Raw genomic sequence first — 27,866 nt, 5'->3', positions numbered from 1 at the left:
GAAGGAGTGGATGCCGAGTTGCCAGATCCTTCATACTGATATTATATTATATTTTTACATGATTTCTTGTTTGACTATTAATCAAGTTATAGCAAGAGTGAAATGTGTAACCTTATGTGTGCTGTATTTCTTTTCCTCAAGATTAATGTCCACATATTATGTGTGTGTATCCACCCATTAATGATAAGACACTTGCCAGGTGCTAGAAAGCCTTGAATTTTAGAGAATTTTAGAATTTTTAAGTTCTCTGTGTACGTGTGTTAGTATCTGTCTGTACAGGGAGAAGCTCAGACAGTCCCAGGACAAACGATCAACTGCCAGTGTCCAGCGTATCAGATCTACGTCTTTGGAGAGTTTTATCTAGGTTTTGGAACCAATCAGAATTTTGTTGACTCATGTATTGACGCAATTAGTATCCTCTGTCAGGGTATAACTGTGGTTGATTTTGTATTGTACTGGGGGCGGCCTGCGAACTCCTTCGAGAGTGTTGAAGCTGACCTCTGCTGATGAAATTGCAAACTATTTTCTTCAAGTAAAATTATTATTATTAATTGATCTCATCTCTGACTCCTGGTCTTCATTGCGACATATCTGGTCCTTGGGTCTTAACTGTAAATTCCCCTACAGTTAATGGTGGAGGATCGGCGGGCAATAGTTCTTTGGTGACATCCCTGATCAATCATCAAACCAAGGTAGGAAAGATTTTAGATTTAATATTATTGGTTAGGGACTGTCTGTAAGTGGAGGGGGTCGAGAGAAGGAGGAACGATAGACTCACTCAGACGTGAGGGGGTAGACACCAGCTCCAGGGTGGAGTAAGGTAAATTGGTGTCACAATATACCTGTAAATAAGTAACCTTGTGAGTATAAGGGGTACCAGTACACATCGGTAGGTCTTGATATAAGATATTTAGAGATGTGTACAGTTACAGAGGGAACAGGTGCACACCTATAGGTCTTAGAGAGAGACGTAAAAATTTTATAGGTGTGCACAGTCCAGGGGGGGGACAAAAACGCATTCTTAACAGGCATGTGAACCCGTAAAGGGCAGTGCTGGGTCAAGCACCGAGGGACAAGGGACACATAGAGCCGTAAATAGGCAGTGCTGGGTCAAGCACAGAAAGCCGAAAAGCACGAGAGGCCATAAAGGGCAGTGCATTTACGGCCAGGGAAGCCAAAGTAGGGGTATGGGAAATCCCGGGAAGAATGTAAGACGCTAGACGGGAGTTCTAGTCGTATCTCGCTCTTCCAACTCTCGATCACCCACCATTACAGACGGGGGCGCCCCGAGCTTAGAAATAGGCCAGGTCAGTGGTTAGGGAACAGAGTATCCAAAATTAGTGTTTAAAAATAAATAGTGATAATTCATATGTGCACCTATAAAAAAATATAAGGATATATGCAAAGGGAAAGTATTGATTGATCTGGGATGCCTCAGGAACAACCCCAAAAGAGCTAAAATGTAGTTTTCATGACCCTGATTTGATTGGACCAGTATATGGAAATTCTGGAATATACTTTGCAGTTTCATCACGCAGAAGTCAAGTGCTGTTGGTAAGATCGCCGCCTCAATATGTTTTTGGTTTATGATAGAAATATGACTGACAAATTAGGTAACCTGGTAAGCCCTGATAGAAATAATGAAACAGAAGAGAGCAAATGCTGTAAACAGTTTGGCTCTGAAGCTCTGACTTTAAAAATATTCTCTGAATTCATTGAAAGAATGGTCAGTCTGAGCTTTGATTCTGATTGGAAAGTTAAAACAAAAAAATGTATTGGCTTTAAACAAAGACAGAACCAGAGAAATAAACATTTATAAATGTATGTGCCGATTTGTTAAAAATAATCCCAGAAGTAACTGAGTGATGATTTAATCTGATTTTCTGTGCATAGAAGGTTCAGATGACAAAGAATGATATCATAAGATCTGTTCCAGTTCTTATATAATTGTTGAAAGTTCTGACAAGGCATACTGAACAGAATTCTGGGTTAGTGAAAAAAAAAAAAAAAAAAAAAAAACTGAAGGCACACAAATTGGCAGTGGCATTTTGGAAAAAACTTAGAAGCTTATGTTTTGCTTTAAAAGATAAAATTGCTTTGACTACAATGAAGCCATTGTTTTATCTCATGCTGGCCCCCACCATGATTCTGGCTTAAGCTGTAAAAGTACCAGAGACATGTTCTGAGTGGAAAATTTGTAATTCCTATATTAACTAATGTTGGCCAAAAGATTAATTTTATTGTTGGATTGCAAAATTGCAGCCACGCAGCATCATAAAAATAAAATAAAATGAAGAGAAAATTATTGTTTGTTTATGAGATGATAAAGTTGTAAACAAGTAACATAAACAGGGGTTTCAAAGTAACTTTGAAGACAGCATGCTAGCAAGACCCAAAGTAATATACCTGGGTCAGATAACCTCTGACAGATTTAAAACCAATGTTGAAATTCAGAAGCCATGGCCAGAATTAAGTGAATGAATAAATACAAGTTGATGTAAAAGTAATGACAATGACTGCAAAGAACTTTGAGAAACATTTGAGTTGCGGAAATAAAGTAAAAATACAAATATAAAGATGTTTATTTTTAAAATGCATATAATTTCTGAGTTTTGTAAAATGATAGTATGATGAAATTAGGTTAAAAATGAATGAAAATGCATTGTTACGAGTCCTGAATCCCTCAGAGTTCTCTCTCTCTCTCATTCAAAGTAAGCTAAAATGCCGTTATCTGAGCCTGTGTTTAAGTGATAAGATATTTATAGTACAGCACAGTGTTTCAGTCAAATCATGATAGGACATGATAAAAAGAGTTCAGATTTAATGCATTAAGAGGGCAATTGGTAGTTAAATGTTCAACTGCCCAATGCATGTGCAGAAATAAGAGATTATAAAAATAATGAATAACAATTTAGGAGCAATTGTTGATGAAACATGAGGTCTTTAAAATCATAATACAGACCCTGAGCTATAGATGTAATAATTTTGAATAGTTAAACAGTTGTATTGCTATTTGTTCTATGACCAGTAACTTATCTGTCTTATTTTTAGTCTCCACCACCATACAGGGCCTGATGGCTCCAGCTACAGAAGCAACAGAAAATTGCAATGAATGGACGGGTGTGAAAAATAAATTGACTGAGTGATCTCAGCATGATAGTTTGGAGGTATCCAATTGATTTTTGGGATTAAATATTAGTCTGATTAACCCTTTTCCAATGTTTTAACACTAGTAGGTGCTGTCAATGGCTCTCATGGTTCTTGAGTGCACCTTTCCTAAGCTGCAGGAAATACTGGATTCTGGAAGAAGACTGTCGAGGATGTTGCAACGGGAAAGAGTGGTTACCAGTGTGCATGAGGTGATTTCTCAATGACGGGTAAGATCCTCTTCTGGCCAATAGGGGACAACCTAAGGCAGGGGGTCCCCGCCACTGGGCACCTGCCCTGAAGGGAGGTGTTATATGTGAGATGGTAGTGGAGTTGAGCGGATGCTTGATAGGCCTAGAGCATCATTAAGAGGGGAACTGTATGAAGTACAGCAATCTGCCTCAAAATGTGAGCTCTTCCAGACCTGATCACCAGCAACCGCATTCCTTAATTGATTGTTGTGACAAGCGTCCACAACTTGATGCAACTATGCCAGGGGATCACACCCTGAGGACAAGGAGCTTATTTATAAAAAGTTAATGGCAATGGGCTGTCAAGAACCATCTGAGACCATGTGATGACAGACATTATTTTGAGACAAAATTTCTTATGAGGCTAAAATGATATTGAACTAATATGTCTATATCATAGTCTTTACTCATGCAGGTCATTAGGCATGGCATAAGATGATTACAAGATATGGTGGTGGATAAAAATGAAGACTGCTTCTGCTTAATCAAGAGATGGTTTAGATAACAAAGGTTAAGGGAATTAAGCATGTAAGGTAAAAAATAATTTTAAAGAAATTTTCCTAGCATTATGTATTTTAAACAGTTTAAACTGAGATTTGAGATAAAGAAACTTTGACATTTTTAACCTATTTGAATGATTTAGGGTTATATGTTGTAATGAATTTGATATTATAGTCTAAGTTAAAGTTTGGCAAAAATTTTCAAAATAAAAAAATAAAAAAAATAATATTTTGCACAGTAAGAGAGAGAGAGAGAGAGTGCTTGAGTGGAGGCAGGGATGGTGCTCTGCTTCTCTTATCGGCCTGCTAAGTCAGAGTAACCAAAACAGAGCAATGATTTGAAGACCAAAACAACCAAGCTGATTTTACTCTAAATAAAAATCATTAATGAACAGGCAAACTTTGAGATTAGATAAGAGACTAGGTTCAAACTAGGTAAAATGCACAGACAATGTTTAAGTTTAAATCCTTCTGATTTAATTCCAAAAGCAAACCTTAAATATGAGCTGTTAAAATATTAATGTGTTAAGTATGTGCATGCACAAGGATGGCTACTATAAATTTTTGGGGGACAATTCTGTTCCTGTTTTGTTTCAAATGAGTTACTAACCTCTGGAATGAGTGTTTTATCATTACAGATGTGTTGAGTGAAATTACTTTACAGAAGTCGATAATTCTGAGTGAAACTAATGAAAAGACAATGCCGAACATGGGACGAGCTTTAAGAGGATTGGCTATAATGCTGATTTAAATCACTCTCTGGATTAATATGTTAAAGAGTGTTTATATGATTGGATTTGTGAAATTTAAGTTTGCCGTCCAAAATGGGTTTAAAATCCATGCCTAAATTTAAATGAGGGTCTAAATTTTAACAAGTTAACACTTTGTTTGAATGGTGAAGGTAAATATTTTAGACTTGACGGCAGAAAAACAGTGACAGATTGGTTACGTCACTAACCAAATTATTCAGAGAGCACCCTCACATCAAGAAGCATGGTGGGAAAACAAAGGAGTGAATCCTGCTTGTGTAATATAGTGCAAAAGCTTTATGTAGTGGTCTATGTAGAACAGAGATAAGTTGAACAAAAAGGTGTGGATCTCCTGGGATAGCCCTTTAATGGAGGAATTCCATAACAAGAGGTTTGAATTAATTGAAATAGCACAGCAGAAAAAAAAAAAAAAATTGTTTAAACAAAACAATTGTAATAGGCTCTATGGAGCTGCTTATGAACACCTGATCAAGTCAAATCAAATTAATATTGTGAACACTGACAGGGCTTTTTGATAATACATATTGTTTCAATACAGATTTACGGAAACTGAGGATGTCTCTTTAATAAATATTTGGCCGTTTAGAACTAAGTAATAGTATTGTTCATTTAGTATTGGGAAATCTGTCTGCTCTTTTTCAGTTTATAATAATTTTGAGTAAATAAATATCACTGCAAATGACAAACATGAACGAGGGTTTTTAAGACATTGATCACGTAGCTGACCTGTAAGCATTTATCACTGACAAAACAGTGAGAACTAAATTGACTTTATACTAAGTATTGAGGATTTGCTTCTGAATGTGTCATTAATATAGTCTGAGTACAGTAATATGGTATGATAATTGACAAGATTTGCATTTAAAAAAAAAGTAATAATAAAGCAATGAGTATGGTTAACAGTAATGTCATGGTATAAAATACATGCATGACAATAAGTGGATAGGTTAGTTGTATTTTTGAAGTTTCGATACTTAAAATGTAATTTTGACCAAATGTTGTTAACAATGACAAGTTTAGGTTTATGGTTCATGTATGTTTAAACAGCATGTGAACTATGATGACTGCAACTGGATTCGTGGTGAAAGTAAAACTTAATAAAAGGGCTTTTAAGTAATAAACTAGGAACTGCTCTAGGTTTTCGAGGATTATTTTTATTTTTAAAAATGGCTCAATATTGATCTTACTTATTTTTGGTTTGTTTATTTTTGTGTTTTTAACACCAAGTTTGGAGTGAAAGGGTATAATGGATATTCAATCCCTCTAATTGCGGTTTTCTTTAATGATTTGTTAAATCTGGTTAATGAATATGCAAATTTAGTCTTGAGGCTGTTGGATAAATGTTTTGTTTTAGAGGGTAAGTGTGAAGTAGCTGTAGTAGGAAGAGAGGTATTTACAAAGATATGTTGATGAAAGTATATATGGATGGAGGACACTTTTCCAGGTTGAGGGACACACAGAATGATTCACTGGAAAAGACATTATGTGAAGAAAAACTAGTGCAAGTGCAGATATTGTGGGATTAAGTAAGTAGATGAATGTATATGGGAAGTAAGAATGATTATGGGAAGTATTTTGTACAAAATAATGTGTTTATTACTAGAAATGTCAGCCAGTACCAGAGATTTTAAGTATGCACATGTTTAAGTTGACCAACAGCCTGCATTATTAGCATGCATCACAACTACACCTGACCTCATTTATTAGACCAGATGTGGGGTATTAGACCCCACATTGATCTAAAACGGGGGACTGAAGGAGTGGATGCCGAGTTGCCAGATCCTTCATACTGATATTATATTATATTATTACATGATTTCTTGTTTGACTATTAATCAAGTTATAGCAAGAGTGAAATGTGTAACCTTATGTGTGCTGTATTTCTTTTCCTCAAGATTAATGTCCACATATTATGTGTGTGTATCCAACCGTAATGATAAGACACTTGCCAGTGCTAGAAAGCCTTGAATTTTAGATAAGTTCTCTGTGTATGTGTGTTAGTATCTGTCTGTACAGGGAGAAGCTCAGACAGTCCCAGGACAAATGATCAACTGCCAGTGTCCAGCGTATCAGATATACGTCTTTGGAGAGTTTTATCTAGGTTTTGGAACCAATCAGAATTTTGTTGACTCATGTATTGACGCAATTAGTATCCTCTGTCAGGGTATAACTGTGGTTGATTTTGTATTGTACTGGGGGCGGCCTGCGAACTCCTTCGAGAGTGTTGAAGCTGACTTCTGCTGATGAAATTGCAAACTATTTTCTTCAAGTAAAATTTTTATTATTAATTGATCTCATCTCTGACTCCTGGTCTTCATTGCGACATATCTGGTCCTTGGGTCTTAACTGTAAATTCCCCTACAAGACATGCATTCTTTCTGAAAGCAGTACCAAGTGAGAAAGAATGCTATTTATTGGCTAATTGGCTAACAGTATATACAATGTACACAGTAGTTGTGGGATCATATTTGTAGATGCTGCATGCTCAAAATAAGAAGCCAAGTTTAAATATAAGGAGGTCACTCTGTTCTTAAACTTTTAGGGTTAATATTGTTTTTCTGTTTACAATAGGATATTTTTGAGAGTGAACAGTTGGACAGATTCTGCAGTGGGCTTTCCGGGATGTTGGTGCTTATATTCTGAGTGTGTTGGCTTTAGACTTTAGACTTTAGACTGTGGTCTAGGAATAATAAAATCTGAACTTAGGAGGTGGAACAACATGTTGAACACAGACTTCAGGTTGGACACCTTTACCATTAAACGAAATGGTAAACCTTCTTGGACTATGACTTTCACAGTTGCATGTCTTCAAATGTATGCCTTCAAAAAATGTAATGGAGATTGAAACTCGAAAACAACACTGTAAGTTATTTCTACTTCTTGCCATTAATTTATTAAGATAATATAATTAAAATATTAAAATATATTTTAATTCATTTGGTCAGCCAAATTATTTAGAAATTATTAATAAAATTAATATTGTCCACCTGTCATTTTCAAACTACAGATTGACATGCCAGCTGCTTTAACCTTTAATAATCTCACAAAATAAAAGGAAGAAAAAAATTCTAAAAATAAATATTTTCATTTTGTTGTTAATATTCCCCCTTAAACATTGACAGGCGTATAGATCATTATTGTATTGGAACTCATTCTGAACTGCCCAGTGTCTAAAATATATATATTTGTTTCTGAGATGCTTTTAAAAACGTTTTTCATGCCAAGCTATTCTGCTCTAAAACTAAGGTCAGTGATTTTTCACATAATTTTACTAGAACTAATTAGCTGAGCATTTAAACTCTGTACCTGGGTCAGCTAGAGAGAGCTGTACTGGGAATGTTCCTCTGTCACAGGCCAGTGTGTTTGAAGCTGTTTAGGTCTTGAAGCCTCACAAAGATACTGGGAATGACAGAGTGTACTTTTATGGATATTATGGAAACCAGGACCAAATAACACCAGGTTGAATGAAATAGTGAAGTGTAATGTGAAGTGTTACAAGAATAGAATAGAGATTATTGGAACCAGAGACTGTTGCAGTGAATACAACGATCCCTGTACTGGATAAACATGGCACTGCCAGAGACCCAACCCAGCTAGGAATATCATTGTTCTAATAATGTTCTGAGAGCATTATATGTTCTGGGAATGTTTTCAGTGACAAGTTTTATTTCAGTTCCCAGAATGTTCTTCTAAAAGGTAAGATAACATTCTCTAAAAACATTCTATAAATATGTATTAATAACATTATTAGAACATTATCCCCTAACATTCTAATTAAGATTTAAGCAGGAAGCTTTCCATTGTACATTGGATGTGGACTCAAATGTTGCTCAGATATCAAATTTTGGTTGAAAATAAAAACCAAACCTTTGCCATTTTCATTAAATAACTACAAAAACATTATTTCTGACTTATTATAAACCAGATTGACTTCATTTCTGTCATACATTTACAAAAGGTCTTGTTGAGATTAACAGAGATTTAGACGTTAATGTTTGTTTAAAAATAATTTGATGATCACCATAATGTTGATCAGTGTTCATTTTAGTTATGCAATTTAACACTTGACTTGTCAATGTTTTTCTCTAGCTGCTGTAGCTATGTTTGTTATGGCAAAAACAACAAGAGATGTGATTAGATGACAGTGGTTGCTTGCTGATGATAAAGATATAATCATATTATCTCTCTGATTTAATCTGGTATAATTATGGTATTAGTTGCACAATATTGATCTTATGCTGTTGAAATGCATTTACTATAGTCACTAATATGAAATACATAATATTATAGACTAGACTCTAGATGAAAGCAGTTGATCAAATCATTACATAATGAACTCTTTAACATCAACAAACAGAAAAGATCACATTTTCTCTCACTGCTTTTGCTGAAACAAACATAGTTACAGCAGCCAGATAAAAGCTAATCTAGAAATGTTTGAGTCTTACTGCCCAACTACTGATCACCATAATGATGACGTCAAACCAAACTATTATTTTCAATAAACCATCAATATCTAAACCTATGTTAATCTCAATAATACATTTTTTAAATGTATGACAGAAATAGTGGTGGAAATTATGATTCTTTCAAGAGATTCGTTCATTTTCAGTTCATTCACCAAAATGATTAGTTCAGAATCGTTCACTGATTCGTTCAGTGATAATTTCTTTGTATTACACAAAATATGCCAGCAGGTGGCAAAAAAGAGTGTATTACTGTATGTGTTATGTCTTAAGTCAACGAACGTTCTGTATGCTAAATATGGAAACAAGCGTATGTGCACAGTACCTGTAACTGCGCTTTGCATTTTGCGAGATTGACATGCTAAATGGCAGACTAACCCGGTTTACTCTCATTCATTTTGTTCACGAACGAGATAAGCTATACTAGTTCATTTCATTCACGAATGATGTGTCCGTTCCTTCAACTCATTCACGAACTACATGTGTGCCAGTTAAGTCATTTCATTCACGAACGAGATGTACTAAATCATTCGACTCGTTCACAAACGACATGGGTATCAGATCAGTCATTTCATTCACGAACGATAAGATCTCTGGATCTCGTTCAGACTCATATTAAACTTGTTCATTGAAGGGCGTATACATTCACTACATTCAACAAATCACATGCTCTGTCACATCTCATACTCGAAGGCTATTGGCTCGAGGTTGAGTAATTATTTGACAGGTTGAAATGGTTCAGTTACCCGGATCACTGAGCTGCACATGCGCTGCACATGGGCTGCTTATAGCGCCGCGCTGCTGTGGAGGGAGGAATTTCAGTGAACGAGAAATATGAGTCAGTGGATTGCTTGAACGAGAACGATTCGTTCACCTAAAAGATTCGTTCAAAAAGAACGATTTGTTCATGAATGACACATCACTAGACAGAAATAAAGTCAATCTTGTTTATAACAAGTGAAGCTGGTAATGCAGTTTTTGGATTTATTTACACTGGAGCTTCTGAGCAATGTACAGTAAGTTCATCTAGTGTGATGGGAAGCTTTATTAGAATGTTATCAATACACATTTTTAGAAAAGTTTTTAGTTAATGTTATCCTACCTTTTCAAATAATATTCTGATAATATCTAATAATTGCATGCCAATGTGCATTGGCTCGTTTAGTTTACACTCAAAGTATATTGGTCTATCAAAGCGATATCCCATATTTGTCGGTCACCGACGTGGCGTCGAGAGTGACCGACTGAAAGGGAACTGTTTATAAAGAATTAATTGAAAAAAGACTAATTCAGTTCCAGAATAAAATTCACCCCCATGTCATCCAATATGTTCATGTCTTTCATTTTTCTGTCTAAAAAAATAAAACATAAGGTTATTGAGGAAAACATTCCAGGATATTTCTCCACATCGTGGACTTAAATAGGACCCAACGGGTTGAAGGTCAAAATTACAGTTTCAATGCAGCTTCAAAGGGATTTACACAATCCCAGCCGAGGAATAAGGGTGGCTGGGAATGTTTTCCTCAAAAACTTTAATATCCTTTTGACCAAGTAAAGAAAAACATGAACATCTCGGATTACATTATCAAGAAATATTCATTCTGGAAGTGAAATTTTCCTTTAAGTTTAGTATTTTTAATTCAACATTTTGATGAAACTGTTCTATGTTCTTCTTTAGTACAGTATTTTAAATGTAATTTTGCTGAATAAAACAAATAAAATAAAAAAATGAAACATAAAATTGTAATTTTACATGGTATTTGTACAGACTTTGTATTTTGTATTTTGATTGTAATGATTTGTAAAATAACTATGATTCTTTGTAGAACATCTAATGATTTCATTGTAATACTCTCGGAAAAATGTAAAATAAAGGTTTTACACCGTAAAAATAAATCTAAAATTACTGGCAGCTCCAGCTGCCAAAAAAAAACAAAAAACATCAAATTAAATGACCATAATTGAAACCAGAAAAAACAAAATCTGTAAAATTGAATAACTATAATTTAATACATTTGGCCAGCCAAATAATTATAAAATATTTATCAAATTAGATTTTCATTTTAAAACACAGAACGGCACATCTTTCCTAGGTCCCACAAAATATTAGGACATGGACACAATCAGAGAGGGCATACAATCTGATCAAAACACATGAGCTGCTTTAACCTTTAATAGTCACATATATATATATTAATTTTGTTGTTCATTTGGGCAACTTTCTTTTCCCATTCAGCACTGATTTATTTCTGAAATACCAAAGTCGCTAATTTGCTCACAACCATAGTAAATGTAATTGTGTATACTAATTAAATTAAAAGTGACAACATACTGCTTTTTCAGTTCACAGGGAAAGATCATGTTTAAGGAGGTTTTTTACTGGCCTGTGTCTACTGGTAATCATGTGTTTTCTGGTAAGTTCATTTAAAGATGTTTTTTTTCACAGCTGCATCTTTTAATTTTATTTTTAATTTTATTTTTTTTTCCCCCTTTTTCTTTCTTTAAATCTCATTAACTCTTCACAGGCAAGAAATTCTGATTAATAATGCAATAACTTAACTAAATAGCAAAGGCTCTAGGCTACAAATACCATATTGCTGATGTAAAATTTTATAAATAATTTTTGACAACAACAAGCGTCTATTGCGCTATATGCACTAGTGTGTAAGTTATCATACTGTAGCTCATTTTGAACTTGTTTGTCTCAGATACTTCACAATTTGGACGCGAGCGACGCGGCCCGATGCAACAATAAACAATATAATTTATTATAATCAGTGAAGCTGTCTACACTGGAGACGGCGCGACAAATCCTCAACAGAATCCTCAACTGCTGACTCGTTCTATTTATTACATGCTGACAAGGAGTTCAAATGATTTGCAATGCTTTGTTGCGTCCAGTATAGATACGATGTGACAGCAAAAACATGGCAAGTGTGAAGTAAAGAAAAGTGTACATTGAAAATAGATGATTCAGATGTAATGGACTGAAGAGTTTTGAGTGAGTGATACTACCATCTTTATGGATGCTGGTTCACCGTGAGTACACCGTTTTAACGTAGGTTTGCTTTAGCCTAATTTATTTTCAAGATCTGAGGTAAAATATCTATTGTTGCTTTCACTATGGCTATAAAGATCACACAAAATAATATTCAAACTCAAATTAGACACTTTTAAGATTGAATAAAGCATATAATCATTACTGTTGATTATCGCTGTCATATTTTGTATGTTGTTCCTGCAGCGACGTCGCAGAAACTAAAAAGCATTTCTAAAATAAAATTCTGTGTCTCTTATTGTCACATGTCGCTTGCGGGGTGGGAAGGGCAAAAACTACATGGAAAAGATAGGGGAGAGCAGGGGCGAAAGTAGGCTACCATTTTTCAGAAAAACATAATTTTAAAAGATAATGTTGTAGACAGAGATATATTTCTGCTGTGGTCAGTAACTCATAAGTGTGGTCTAACAATACCAGGTGGTATTTTGTATAAATGTAGAAAGACTTCAGTATAATTTCAATTTGAACATAAATTGCACATTGTTACTTTCGTCCCCTTCGGTTGGGACGAAAGTAACACACAGGTGGGTTAAAAGTAACACAACAATATAAGCTAGATTTTTTTTCTGTTACTCTTATTTTTATTAAGTATACCTGACTATGACATTGATAATATGTAACTTCAAACATATTATGTCTTTTATTTTTGCAAAAAAATTACATATTTATATTTTTATTTTAAATGTAAGTTTCATCAAATGTCTCAAAACCCGACTGTACAAACTTTATTTATTTATTTATTTTATTTCAGTGTATTTTTATAAAACATTTTTTCTACAGAATGAACAATATAATAATTAAATTACATTGGCATAGTATAAATTCTAAACATAATGTAACAGTATTCCTTTTCATGTTTCCATCCAGTTGTTTTTTATGCATAAATTCAAAATGTGCATTAAAACATCTGGAAACACTACAGATTCATAGGTGGAGGTGTAAAAGCTAAGGTATGGAGAAAACCTAAATATAACTAAGGTAAATGCGAGGTAGGAGCTGCCCAGATGTTCCTCTATATCCAGAAATGCTCTCTCATAAACATCTGGATAAAACCAGACCACTGTTTGTCTTTCTGACCCGCACTCAGACATATTCTTTTGGTATAATATGACATAAACATTTTAATAAATGATGCAAGACACAGAAATTCACAGAATAGCATGTACCGGAACAAAATAAATACTTCTTGTCACTGTAGCGGGACTAAAGTAACAATTGTTACTTTTGTCCTGACAGAAACTCCTGACGTTTAAACCTGATTTACTTTTATACTAAAAAACTTGATAATGCAAACTTTAGGATGTGTTAAAGCACTTAATAGCATGTAGATTGATCATTACTGTGACACATGAAACAAACAAAAAAAAACAACACAAATAATTAAAAACAATTACCGCTTCAATAATTTACTTTTTGTACTCGAAAACAGTTTTACGGACCTAACTTTGGGAAATGATGAGGAAATCACGTGATATATCTCAGCTCCGTCAAGGATTGGATGCTGAATATACCGTCATAGCGGGAAATGCAAATGCAGTAATAGGCTCTGAGAAAACCGCTTTTTGTTACTTTCATTCCACATTACTTTCGACCACCGCTCTGCCCTACTGCACTTTTTATCGCATCGCACCACGTCTGGTTGGGACACAGTGTTATAGTTTGATCCCCTCAAAAATGTAAGTATAAAAATATTAATGCTGGCAGACTCAATAACTGAATCTGCAATTTGGGAAAGTGAAGAGAAGAGATCCAGTCTGGAGATGAGCAGGAACAGTTGATTTGCATGGCAGACATAGAGATCCAGATTTTTTGTTTGTTTGTTTGTTTTTATTATTCAACAGGTAAAGTTGTTCTGTATCTAAATCCCAAAAAAAGTTCATAATTGTTTGAATAAAGCAGACTACTTGTGACCATCTTTTGATTATTTTAACAAAATATAATAATAGTAATAATAATACTACTACTAATATATATATATATATATATAAATCAGTGGCCCTTGGCTTGATAATGTTGGCAGAATTCGGCCCTTGGCGAAAACTAATTGAGGAACCGTGTTCTTACCCGTATGAGTCACAGTGTCTGGGTTGTGTTCCCTGGGTTTCCACTAGGTGTCCTCATTTCCCACGGTGTCTGGCACTTTATTACTGTCTGTTCCCTTATTTGGTCACCTTCCTCCTTGTTTGAGTTAATTGATTATTCCCCACCTGTCTCCAGTTCCCTCATCACCTTCTGTGTATTTATACCCAGTCTGTCTGAGTATGAGTCACGGAGTCCTTGTCTTATGTTAATGCTAATCCGTAGACTTGCTCTTGTAGTGTGTTCTTGTCTGTTTTCTTGTTTATTTGGATACTCTGGTTTTGACCCTGCCTGGACTGTTTACCCCTTTGGATTTGCCCTTTAATAAAATTTCATACCTGCACTTGGATCTCTCCATGTATTCCTGTATCACTGAAAGTGACAGTATGTCCCCATTTTGTAAGATAAGATGCATTACAGCGCTTAAGTGTGTAGGCTATATTTTAAAGTTGTCTTAGTCATACACAACACCATTTGAGCTTTAGTCATAGAAATTGATACTTAAAATAATATACATCATTTTAAACCACCAAGAAAAAAGAATGTGGGGGGATTTGGGTTTCCATATCCCATTTAAATAGCCTACACTTATGATATTTAATGTTTTTTTTTTTATATGTTGGGTATATAAGTTATCTCTAATGTATAGATTATTATTATCATTATTATTATAAAATGTAATTTAACAATTCGTCCCCTTGGAATTATAAGGTTCTATCTGCATTCTGAGTAGTTTTGAGATATTGAGCTTTAAAGTTTTTGTGTTACATAGACTTCTGTAGATAGAACCTTTTTGTTTTTTAATAAAAAATCCCAAAATGTACAGAACTTAAAATAAAACATCACATAATTTAAACAAATTGTCACAGAATAAGAATATGTGAATAACTCAATTTTGACAAAAATGTCAGATAGAACCTTATAATTCCAAGGGGACTTATTGTAATTGTTATAGTATATACCCAGTGTACTCATAATAGTCTGTAGTTTATAGTTTCAGTTCAAAGTGGCTCGTGCTTGCCCCGTAAGATGTATGGATTTCACGTTGGCCAGATGTGGGCCGGTTCTGGGCCGAAACTGCTTGCTGTCTGGGTTCTGTGGTCAGACAAATAAAAATTGTAAGTTTTTTGGAAAACTGGGACGCCATGTCATCTGGACTAAAGAGGAAAAGGACAACCCAAGTTGTTATCAGCGCTCAGTTCAGAAGCCTTCATTTGATGGAATGGGGTTGCATGAGTGCGTGTGCCATGGGCTGTTTACCCACCCACCATGCTGATGGTACTCAATAAATAAATAAATAAATAATAAACTAAAAAATTAAATAAAAAAACTAAAAAAAAAAAAAAAATAGAAGAGAGTAGTTGAATCAGTAAAGTGCTTGATAGGGACTCGCAACAGAGGCAGGCATCTGACCTATCATAATGTGAGTGCGCGCCATGAATGTAATTTTTTAAAAATAAACCGTAAATTCGTCCCCCGCTATTCTTTGGCCAAGTCAAGTCAAGTGTGTTAATGGGGTTTTCCATGGGCCAATGTGAATAAAGCTAGATTTAAATAAATAAATAAATAAACAATATTGTCGGACCTGAAATTTTATACTTATAAAAGATGTGATATGAGTGTGATACATAAGCCTGTGTTCTCTTTCAAGCATACGTTCTCACTATGGGATACGCCCCTACCACATATTCCTCAGAAGCCCAATTCCATTATGCCAGCCCCAAACTGGCTGGCAGAAATGACATTGTGTCAGGGAGTGTCTCCCTCCTCTTGGTATAAAAAGAGCGACACAACGTCATTACAACATTCAAAAACCTCTTTTCGCTTCACACCAGAAGCCTACCCAACTCTGAGAGATTTCAACTAGTCTCCACGCTGGTTGCTGGCTAATCATTCTGGTACTGTGCTTATATTCGATCTGTTGGCCACCACGCCTCTTTCGTCTACCTCACAATCGCCATTCCAGCTTGAATTTGAGCTAGAGGGGCAATCAGGTTTCCTTCTCACCGAAGAAGATTTTGAGGATTCCCCTTTTCTCCCCCCTGCACAACCGGCACAACCCCTCGTTACAGCGGGAACCACGGGGGAGGCGGACAGGCCACCATCCTCTCCGCTTCTTAGTGTGGATCTGCAAGACATGTGCAATCGCGCTGCGGAGTTACTCAATATTCCGTGGCCGACCGTGGTGGCTGAGAGTGCTAAGTTGTGCTTGAAGGGGAAAAGGCAGCCAAGAGCTAAAAGGGCTGCGGGACTACTCCTTCCAATCTTTCCAGATCTTCTGGAAGAGGTTTCTATCACCTGGAAGGACAACCCATTTACTGGTAAAATGTCTGTGCAAGGGGGGTTCCAGTCAAGCATGACGGGGCGCGCTTACAAAGCAGTTGATCTCTCAGTCCGGGCCATACCAGGCGGAGTTACAAGATAAGGTGTCTGTCACTGTGTTGGCAAAGATCTCTCACTTTATCTTCAGAGATGTGCCATTCAGGCTGCGGGCAAGGCCATGGTCACAATGGTTATTCAGGAGAGAGGATGTTGGCTTAATTTGGTGAATCTCTCCAACTGAGAAAAGGAAGCCATCTTAAATGCACCGGTCATCGTAGAAGGCATTTTTGGCTCAGTGCTGACTTGGATGCAGAAGAGATAAGAGGGGAAGAAAAGGGATGATGAGACCTTTCATCTCTGCATGCCAAGAAAGACGAAGACTGCACCCCCGCCACCTCCTCTGCAGACTTTTGCGCAGGCTACTGCATGCCCTAGGTGACAAAGACCGCATGTGAATGCAACAACAGTTCAGAGCGGCGCACCATAGCAGAAACCCCTCTGGCCCATGAAAAATTATCTGCCTGTTACTGCTCTGATGGACCAGCCGGCCCTTCACCCTACCCAGGTGATGATGCTAGGAAGAAAAAGCCCATTTGAGGGGGTCTTCCTGAGGCAGGGTGGCTCACATCCCCCCCTGTTTGCTAGTCCCCGACCCTCAGTTGTTCAGCATTCAGCAGAGAAAGTTCAGATGTTTACAAATGTTCTGTGGGGAAACCAGAGCCAAGTTGGTCCAGGGGATGCAGAGCAGTGAAGAGAATGAGAGACACAACCACCCACTAGTCACAAGCACTTTATATGCTTTATATGCTAACATTCCCCCACAAATGTTGCAAAACATAATGCCCCAAAAAATGTCGCAAAACACATTTCAGAACACAACGTAACACCACTTCATGGGGCCATCGCTCCACTGAAGGTTGTGAGCCACGTAAACTCTGTCCAAGTGCTAAGTGTTCGCGCATGCGCAGTACAGACCACAAACCCATTTTCGACTGCAAATAAACTATTTGTGAGAATGCACGCAGTCCAATTGGGTGCTGAGAACAGTACAGTGTGGTTACAGACTGTAGTTTGCCACTTCTCCACTGCAGTTCAAAGGGATAATTCATTCTCAGGTGCGGGGAGCATTAGCACATGTTCTTCAGGACAAGATTACCTCCCTGTTGAACAAAAAGGCAATAAGAGTGGTTTCAATCGATGAATCTCAGTGTATTTTACTTGAGATAATTCCTAGACCCAAAAAAAGGGACTTGAGCTCTCCACCCCATATTAGATCTTCGTGCACTGAACAAATACCTAAGGAAGTACAAGTTCAGAATTCTCATCCATTCTACACATCGACCTGAAAGATGCATATTTTCACCCTTCAGCCTATCTCTCAGTACGAGGGTATTTGTGAAATACAGAAGCGGCCCTAACTCCGCTCAGGGAGAAAGGCATTCGTCTCACTACTTACATAGACGGCTGGCTGGTGACAGCTCAATCAGAGCACAAAGTGAGAGATCACACAGCCATGCTCCTAGAACATCTACAAAAACTGGGATTAAAATTACAATTAAAATTAAAAACACTGAAAAGTGTGTTTTAGTCCCCAGTCAGTCTATAATGTATCTGGGGTTGTTACTGGGCTCAGTGACATTCAGAGCACGAGGGCAGGGCAGTGAACTGGAGATGGGGTCCCCATCTGTGCCACTGTTACATAAACCACTTGTAAATGCTGGCCATCTTTCTAATGTTGAAGCATTTTCTTCCTTTTCTGAAAGAACACCATGTTCTTGTGGTAACGGACAACACTACAGTTGTGGCATACATAAAAAGACAGGGAGGTCTAAGATCACTCCCTTTACACATGTTGGCATGCAAACTGATTCTGTGGAGCAATGCCAGCTCTCATCCCTGAGAGCGTCACACGTACAAGGCATCATGAACCGGGGTGCAGATCTGCCGTCCAGGGAAAATCCCCTTTATGGAGAGAGGAAGCTGAACATGGAAGTGGTTGATCAAATTTGGAGTATGTTCGACAGAGCGGCAGTGGATCCGTTCATGTCGCAGGACAATGCTCAATGCCCTCTGTTCTTCTCTCTGAAGGATCAGTGTGTGCCTCTGGGAATAGATGCACTGGCACACGAGTGGCCTTGCGTTCTCCTGTATGCGTTCCAACCGATTGCATTGATATCTCCAGCCCTTCACAGAGTGAGGGAGGAGGGACTGAGAATGATACTGGTAGCTCCGTGGTGGCCAGGGAAATTTTGGCTGGCGGAGATCATACATATGCTGTACACAGAGCCATGGTCCCTGCCACTGCACATGGATCTGCTGTCACAGGCAGGGGGGATATATTATCCTCATCCAGAACTCCTGGCATTCTAGTGCCCAGTCAACTCATTCACTTTATTAATGTAAATGGGGCAAAAATCCAGCCACAATTACTTTTATATTGAAAATAAGTCATTTTGTGTGTTTTTTCCTCCAAATCAGTGACATAATTTATGAACTTGGCAATTAAAGAGTTAAAATCTTGGATTTCTTTAAAACATTTGTTAATTTTGATCAGGACTGAAGATGATTAACAGATTTATGCAAAAAAATAGAAAAAAAATATGAATCTGATACATTTTTACAGCAGTTTAATTGAGTGGATGTTTTAATCTAGAACATACCGAAATGGTAGTGAATTTGAACAATCCACAAGGGTTAAGTGTTAACCAGCCAGTAATAGTTTCTTTGGTTGACAGGAGACTTCAAGACAGGCTATCTGGCAATATGGGAGTTAGGATATCCCATAGTGAGACACCGGAACTATATATATATATATATATATATATATATAATAACTATATATATATATATATATATAAGCTTTAATTACTGCTTTGCAAACTCTTGGCATTCTCTTGATGAGCTTCAAGAGGTAGTCACCTGAAATGGTCTTCCAACAGTCTTGAAGGAGTTCCCCGAGAGATGCTTAGCACTTTTTGGCCCTTTTGCCTTCTGTCTGCGGTCCAGTTCACCCCTAAACCATCTCGACTGGGTTCAGGTCCGGTGACTGTGGAGGCCAGGTCATCTGGCGCAGCACCCCATCACTCTCCTTCTTGGTCAAATAGCCCTCGATGCCTTCAGTGTGACTCTACAATTTTCATAGTCATGAAAATAAAGAAAACTCTTTGAATGAGAAGGTGTGTCCAAACTTTTGGTCTGTACACTATATATACAGTGAAGTGGTAGTGGGCTGCCTGGACCAAAAAATTTCAGGGCAGATTTTTTGTATTGTTATTGTATTGTTTTGTACACTCTGTTATTTTGAATACCCTAAAATGGAAGCTGGCAAAATTATACGACTATGAAATCACTGAACTTTTTATTGACAATCATTTATTATGTATTTGTAGGTTGTATGGTCTTACATGGGTAATGGAAGGAAGAAGCACCCTCAACCAAACTTTTTGTCTCAGCACTTTGCAGGACTCTCTAACTCTCCGAACTCCACTTCTCCTTCAGCACTCAGTTCAGATGAGTCAATTGTTAGCTCATTTTACTCTGAATTTGGAATCAGTTTAGATGACTACTCCAGCTTACAGCAGACTGTTTACTGGGCAGAGCCTGACAGATCAATCACAAATTTGTCAATGAGTACTAGTCCAGCTCACACCACATTCATCATAGAGAACCTGAAAGAGAGCTACCAAATTGGTGAGGAGCTTTTTGTTGTGGTACATGCAAAGGATTTTGATAATAAATCCAAACATTACGGGGGCGACTTTTTCCAAGCCAAGCTGTTCTGGTCTAAAACTAAGGTCAGTGACTGTACACATTATTTTAATAGAACTACTTAGCTGTTGTATTGAGAAGTCTGCACCTTGGTCTGATAGAGAGAGCTGTACTGAAAATGTTCCTCTGTTACAGGCCAGTGTGTTTGGAGAGGTAGTGGACCTGCTCAATGGCTCCTACTCTGTGCGTTTCCTCCTGCCGTGGGTTGGTGAGGCTCAGGTGGCTGTGCGTCTAATTCACTCCAGTGAAGCTGTGCAGGTCCTGAAGCATCACAGAGATACTGACTCTGACAGAGTGTACTTTAATGGATATTATGAGGGACCAGGACCAAATAAGACCCGGTTGAGTGAAATAGTGAAGTGTAATGTGAAGTGGGACAAGAATGGACTAGAACGTATGGGAACCAGAGACTGTTGCTGTGAATACAACGATCCACGTACCAGAGAAACATGGCGCTGCCAGAGACCCAAATCACTGCCATGCAGTGCCTTTGTGTACCACTCTATGGGCGGTTATAGAAACCGTCTGACTAATAAAGAGAAGATCTTGATGTGAGATTAATGGATTCTTGATTGACTTTATACTTGATTTATTTAATGCATTCATGGAAGGCAGTATAACTGACAAACATGTTCTCTTTGGCAGGACACAAACTAACAAAGGCATCAATGGAGATAAGAGCATCATCAAAATTGTTTATTTCCATGGAAATAAAACTATTGGTATGTCAGTTAGTGGTTGAACCCAGAGGAATAGTACAGAGATGCCAGGAAACGTGCTGCAAAAAAGACGAATTCATTTCAAAATAAAAATAACTACAGTTTAGGCACATTTTGGAAAACTTTCTTAAAGACCTTACAGTCTCCATGTTCTCGTCTTTCAGATGTAACAGAGAAATGTCGTCCGGGTTTACACACTCCAGTTCCAGCCGGTTTTTACCTGAATGATGTGTGGACGTCATTTGTGTGTAGCACCCGTCATTTTACAACCCAAAAGACAACAGAGTGCCTGAAAAGCAAACACATCTACATGATGGGAGACTCTACTATGAGACAGTGGTTCGAGTTCTTTGTGAAAGCAATACCAAGTGAGATGGGAAGCTGATTACTGGTTAATTATATATTATATATCTAGTGTAATTGTGGGATCATATTATTATTATCTGCTTATTGAAGTGCGCATGTGTGATGACAGGAATGTATCTTAAGTGCAGATTTAAGTGCATCTAGACAGAACAAATATTTTGTGTTAAAGAAAGGAAATATATCACAAGCACAGACGCTTTCATGATTCAAAAAATTACAAAAATGTGTTCTCATCTTGTGCATTAGATGTAGAAGTGGTTCAGTAAAAACTCTGCATTTGTAGCTGCATGAGAGGATAACATAAGTTTTCGCAGGAAGCTTTAACTTCTCAACTGACAAAACATAAAATACTCAGAGTCAGACACACAAATGATTCTATTTTGACATCAAGTTGTATAAAACTTACTTGCATTGTCAGGTAACTGATGTTCACTGTTTTTTAGCCCTGAATCAGATGAACCTCCATGTTCAGTATCAGTCAGGGCCGCTCATAGCAGTGGATGTGAAGAACAACATTGACTTACACTGGAGGGCTCACAACGTTCCTCTGCGCACTCTAAAAACAGCAGTTGCTAATCTGCACTACATCAGTAATGAGATTGATGACCTGGCTGGAGGACCCCACACAGTCATTATATTCAATCTGGGGCCTCATTTCACCACGTACCCTTTGGATTTCTACACTCATAGAGTTTTGAGGATCCGCAAAGCTGTTTTAGCATTGTTAAAGCGGGCGCCTGACACTACCGTTGTAATCAAGACTGTCAACACTGGTTATAAGGTAAGCTAATACAGTATCACGTGTTCAAGTATGAGAAGACCAGTCTGTTCTTATGAGTTTAGAATTTATATTGTTTTTCTGTTTATATAATAGGACATTTTCGGCAGTGACTGGTATTCTCTACAGTTGGACAGAATTCTGCGATGGGTTTTTCAGGATGTTGGTGTGTATATTCTGGATGTGTGGCAAATGACGGCCTGTCACTACAAAAAAGAGAACATCCATCCAGCCCCAGTCATCATCAAAAATGAGATTGATATTTTACTCTCTTTTACTTGCCCTAAATTAATTTAATTTATCTTGACAAGTGAACATTCAGGTTACTATAATTATGGATTTATAATATCATAATTATAATGATAATAATATTCTAATTATGTTCGTAGTTGATTTACCAATTTAGGTTATCAAAAACACATGAATAATGTGGACCATAATTTGATCAGCTTTCTCTTAATAAGTAAGTATTTAAATTGAATTAGCTCAAAATTAAATCACATAAAACAAAATAAAAGTAATGCTATGGCCATCAAGAGGTGGATTATTCAGTCAAAATCAGCTGAATGCGGGTCAAAACTAGCAATGGATGAGACAAAATAATATTAATCTAATACTGTATGTTAAAATAGATCTGTGGATTGAGTCTTGGAGTGTAAATGCAAACTAATAGACACACCACTTTTTACAAGTAATGTTCCTTTATTTCTCACTTTAACTCCAACTTTCACTTGATCTTTTTAAATAGTATTTACTGTTTACTGTTTTTTTTCACCTGTTTACATCTGTCTGCTACTCTGCTTGTCATTTTATGGTATGTTATATATGAATCTGATGTACAGTATAAGCTCATTGTGTTCATTCTACTGTGGTTAACAGAATACACTGACACTTATAAAAGTTAGATCTGTTATCACACTACAAAGGAAACATACACCATGAACATACATCAACTAATTTTTTCAAAATTATAGATATTGGTATAATCTATGAAAGTGTTTAGTTTTTTTTTTTGTGTGTGTGTGTTCAATTTTACACATTTTAGAACCTTTCATAATGGTTGTAACATTCTTTAAATTGCTTCTTATTGTCCTGATGTGTAGGCGGTTTGAAAAAAGCATCTGCTCAATGATTAAGTGTAACTGACCAAATGAATAATGTAGATATAAATCTTCAGATCACTATACTGTATGTGCCTGTCTTAAATTCATCACACTGTGGGGCTTATTTAGTTTTTGATTATAAGCAAAGGAAAAATAAATAAAAGAGTGATGCAGGTATGATGTCAGAACCTGGAAGATTAATTCTTTTTTTCTTTTTCTTTTTTTTTTTCTTTGGAAGACTAAATCGCTGCTGTGTAGCTTTTGGACCAATCAGACACACAACTATTTATTACATTTAACAAATAATATCTAATGCCCCCTCATCTAACCAAAGGGTCTATGGACCCTTACCCCAAAATGCAACCTCAAAATCACCTCGAAAAAAGGCAGAACAGGCCTCTGTTCGTGACTCCTACACCACTGAACCTCCAAAGCATCAAGACTTTGCATCCAGACGCTCATTCCAGGCCAAGGAAATGCAAGTATTGTACATTTAACTGAACGAAACAGAAGTTTAGAATAAGCTATAGACCCCGTTATAAACTGCACTGATGGTTTTACTCAGGACTCTTTTCATAGCTTCATTCTCTGGTTTTCCTGATGGTATCATCCATCAAATCTAATTTTTCATCCATGCTGCATTCCCCAATGTGCAGCGTAGAGTTCCCTGGAAGTGGAACCACAATAACTTAAAGATAAACTTTCTTTCTTTCTTTCTTTCTTATAATGTGCTTCATTACAGATTAATGTAATAACATAATGATTATCCTTGAGGTACAATACTGTTTTTAGCAAACATCTTTATATATATATATATATATATATATATATATATATATGTATATATATATGTATATATATATATATATATATATATATATATATATATATATATATATATATATATATATATGATTACTTTTTTTATTATTATTATCATAATTATTTTTTTTGTAATTAAAGGGCAAATGGCACATTTATTAGTGCTCCTTGTGCCAAATCGTTTAAGAATTTGTAGATTTTCTAATGTGGGACAGCTCATGCTCTAATATGGGACACTGTATGACTTATAAATAGTCAATTCTTTTTACCAAGTAAACGTCAGATTTAACCACTGGTTAAATGTGCATACCCAGTTTGCTGAATTAATTTAACAGTGTGTTTGTTGTCTTCATAAGTCTAAAAGAATGTGTAACCTTTATGTTCTTTTATGGAATGTTAAATACACATTTTATGACATAAATAATATTTTATTTAAAATAATTTATTACTTTATTATTTACAACAGTAATAATAACCATTTAATGAAGTCAAAATTTTTCAATTGAACTTAATAAAGAAAGCAAAATAATTTAATAAAAAATTTTAGTTATCTCATCATTGACTCATGATGGGATCCCTTAAAACATATAATATTGCTGCATTATAAGCCCCGAAATTGACAACATTACAATGGTATTTAACCTTCTTAATGCACATTTTGAATAATTTGATGTATAAATTCATCACATACATAATTTTATAATTTAGAACATTGTTTTATTCATAACAGATTTATATCCTTAACATTAATTTAGTCTAAATCATATGTCAATGTCATTTCAGTGGACAAGAAAGTGTACATCCACTCAGGGTTCAGAATATATATATATATATATATATATATATATATATATATATATATATATATATATATATATATATATATATTTTTTATCCAGAGTAATTTTACACTTAGTATAAATATGTTGCTTTGTTTCATAATTACAGTGTATACATTTTTCTTTATCTACCCTCAAAAAATGGAAGTGAAATCAGACAACATGCCCCATAGGTGTAAAACATCTGAGGGGCATGTGATCGAATGAAAAAAATATACATAATAAACTAAAATATTTTGTTATTAAAATAAAATGATAGCATTTTTTAAGAATTAACAATACAACGAGCCTCAAATCTGTGCTACTGGAATTTGAAACTGTGTCTTCTGCTAGTTATCAAAAATGATCTGAACTGATAAATAACAGATTGGAGATTAAGCAGATTTATCTAATTTTAAATGAATAAAATAAAACCAAGCTGAATGTGATGAGTGGGGCGGGAACCGGCGGACAATCAAATGAAACTTTAATAATTAAAAAATAAACGTCCCTCATGGACGACTGATGCGCACAAATAAAAAGCAAACATAAAATAAAGGCCCAGGCCTGGTCCTCTCTCATCCTTCACTGTTGTCGCTCCAGTTTTATATCCTTCCATCTCGTGTGTTACAACTAACCCCTGCAATTTTTTCAAAACTTGGCATGCATCACCTAAAAACACTCAAAAAATTACCAAAATAATTGCGGTTTGTGATTCATGTTCACTACAGTATGGAAACACGTTTGAAGTATCAGTTGCCTTTACTAAAATGGTTATATTTCTTGATTGCACTGAAATATTTTCACCAACAAGGTACACATGTTTTAACATTTTTACCATCAATACAGTGATTGTCTCGCCGATCTTTCATGATGGCTAGCATAGGTGTAACTTCAGTTTTGGTGGCTTGTGTTAAAATAACGTAGTGAATAATGAAAGGACACAATCGTTTTGTATGTTAAAAAGTCATATTCTTTCATATTTAATTTTTCATTCATTTCCAGAGATTAGCATGGAAGATGCAGCACTCTTTATATTTTAAATGTATGTTGCCTCCCTAAAAGTAAATGTCTTTTTACATGTGACATTGACATGTATCCATTTTTTCTATTTTGTTGTTCTATTATTCTGTTGTTTAACTTTTTAGTTTCAGATCAAATATATCAAGTGTTATCTATCCTCATTATACCTCCAAAGAGAGCACTTCTGGAGAGGCGACTGGAACTTCTGAGCACCATCACCTTGTCTGCTTTGGGACTATCAAAGGTGAATGATGCAGTACTTTTCTGTGTTGAATTTACATAACGTCAGCACACAGATATAGTTTTGTTCCAGTTTTGCTGTGCTCATGTCTTCTTTGTGTCCCCAGCCCAGCAGATGTGGTGTGCCCAGGCATAAATAAGAAGAATAAAAAAGAAGACTTTAGCGCCCTCTTGTCATAAACCGTGAAATATTAGTTTATTATTATTTTTCGTATTATTTCTACTAGGTAAATGTAGTAAAGATAAAAGTACAGAAAATATCAACATTGCGTACAAACAGGTGACATAACTTGCAAAGCACCCTTTATACATGTATATAACTATTAATAATACAAAACTAAAGTTTTAACAAAATAAATTAAAAAGACGGACCGTTTTAAAAGTTAGCCCGGACCAACATGGCGGCCGCGTCGCTAGTGGAGGTGACGTATTTCCGCTTTGGAGTGGAGCTCCACTCGCCCCCATGACTGAAGCCAGATATTGTGCCTCTGCAATTTATACACCAGAGGGCGCTAAAGATCAGTGCAGTTCAAGCTGATGATTTTTTCATTCACAAACATTACAGTTGAAGCTTCTCTAATTTATTTGTTCAATGCTGAATAAAACCCACAGAACACAGCTGAGGTAAGTCTTGAAAATATTGCTATGACTTTATATCACCAGTTATTTTAGGTGCAGTCACAACAAGCCATCAACAAAATTGACAGAGACTGTGAAGAATAAGCTACTATGGGTGGTCTTTGGGAGTCGGTAATGAAGAGGGCTAAAAAAAAAAAAAACATTCGGTGGATACTAAAATGAAAAATTACTACTGCAGGTTTATTGCATATTGCACAACTCTAACACAGGATTTTTAGGGGCTGAGATGACGAGCTCTTCTAGGTGTGTCTATGGGACGGCCTGTTGCAGGGGGTTTGTCCTCCACTGTGTTCCCAGACTGCACAATGGTGGGAACTTTGGGAGGGCAGCTCTGCAGTTGGGTGCTATTTTTAAACACTACATCCACAATCTGTCAAGGCCTACTCCACAGAGACCTGCCACCAGCAGTCTCCTCAAACCACAGAATTCAACCCGGGACATCTCTCCAGATGTGATGGAAAACATCTGGTCTGAGCTGCCCCCCTTGGTCCAGAGGCAAGGGGGATCTCTCTCTTTTGCAGTCATTTGTACTTTTATGCTATAACTTTTATACAGAAACTACATTTCCTTGTGTTTTAACATCTTATATTGGTGTAACGAGGTTGTGAACTGATTAAATGGTTGAAAATTTAAACTTTTCTTCACTCGTTTAAAGTTCAGTCCCAGATAGAAAGGATCCAGTAAACCAGTACATTTGGCAAATATGTGTTTTCAACAGGGTCATGTACCCACTGAATATATACAGTAGATTAAGCTAGCTTTACTAAACTAATTAACTTTCCATTTAAATTGAAACTTAATTAAAAGGAAAAGAGAGAGAAAGAAAAACATAACCTTTGCCCAATCCAGGCATACTGCATGACTACTCCGGTGCATTCATGTGTCTTATTTACTGACGAATACAGATTATATATTAGGAATTTACAATCAACCATTTATAATTTACACAATATAATTTTACAAAAAGCTGTTCACACTGAGAAATGTGAAATGTTTA

General features: G+C 36.2%; 1 protein-coding gene across 1 annotated transcript; it reads left to right on the top strand.

The window, feature by feature from the left end:
• Positions 1 to 7,378: 7,378 nt before the first annotated feature.
• Positions 7,379 to 23,512, top strand: LOC113109046 (NXPE family member 3-like). The gene is made up of 8 exons (XM_026272566.1): positions 7,379 to 7,530; positions 11,478 to 11,548; positions 19,983 to 20,387; positions 20,497 to 20,912; positions 21,007 to 21,083; positions 21,245 to 21,448; positions 21,890 to 22,227; positions 22,321 to 23,512. The coding sequence occupies exons 1-8, from the start codon at positions 7,485 to 7,487 to the stop codon at positions 22,519 to 22,521; spliced, it is 1,758 nt and encodes a 585-aa protein (XP_026128351.1). The 5' UTR covers positions 7,379 to 7,484; the 3' UTR covers positions 22,522 to 23,512.
• Positions 23,513 to 27,866: the final 4,354 nt, after the last annotated feature.

This window comes from Carassius auratus, chromosome 9, assembly GCF_003368295.1.
Source record: "Carassius auratus strain Wakin chromosome 9, ASM336829v1, whole genome shotgun sequence".
NCBI classification, from domain to species: Eukaryota; Metazoa; Chordata; class Actinopteri; order Cypriniformes; family Cyprinidae; genus Carassius; species Carassius auratus.
This window is presented reverse-complemented; position numbering and strand designations above follow the sequence as displayed.

What these genes read in the sequence shown, in the direction of transcription:
- LOC113109046 (XM_026272566.1), top strand. Translation starts at nt 7,485, where the DNA reads ATGCCTTCAAAAAATGTAATGGAGATTGAAACTCGAAAACAACACT. An exon ending in CCATGGAAATAAAACTATTG is followed by an intron (nt 21,084 to 21,244) that starts GTATGTCAGTTA and finishes CTCGTCTTTCAG; the next exon opens with ATGTAACAGAGAAATGTCGT. An exon ending in CTTTGTGAAAGCAATACCAA is followed by an intron (nt 21,449 to 21,889) that starts GTGAGATGGGAA and finishes ACTGTTTTTTAG; the next exon opens with CCCTGAATCAGATGAACCTC.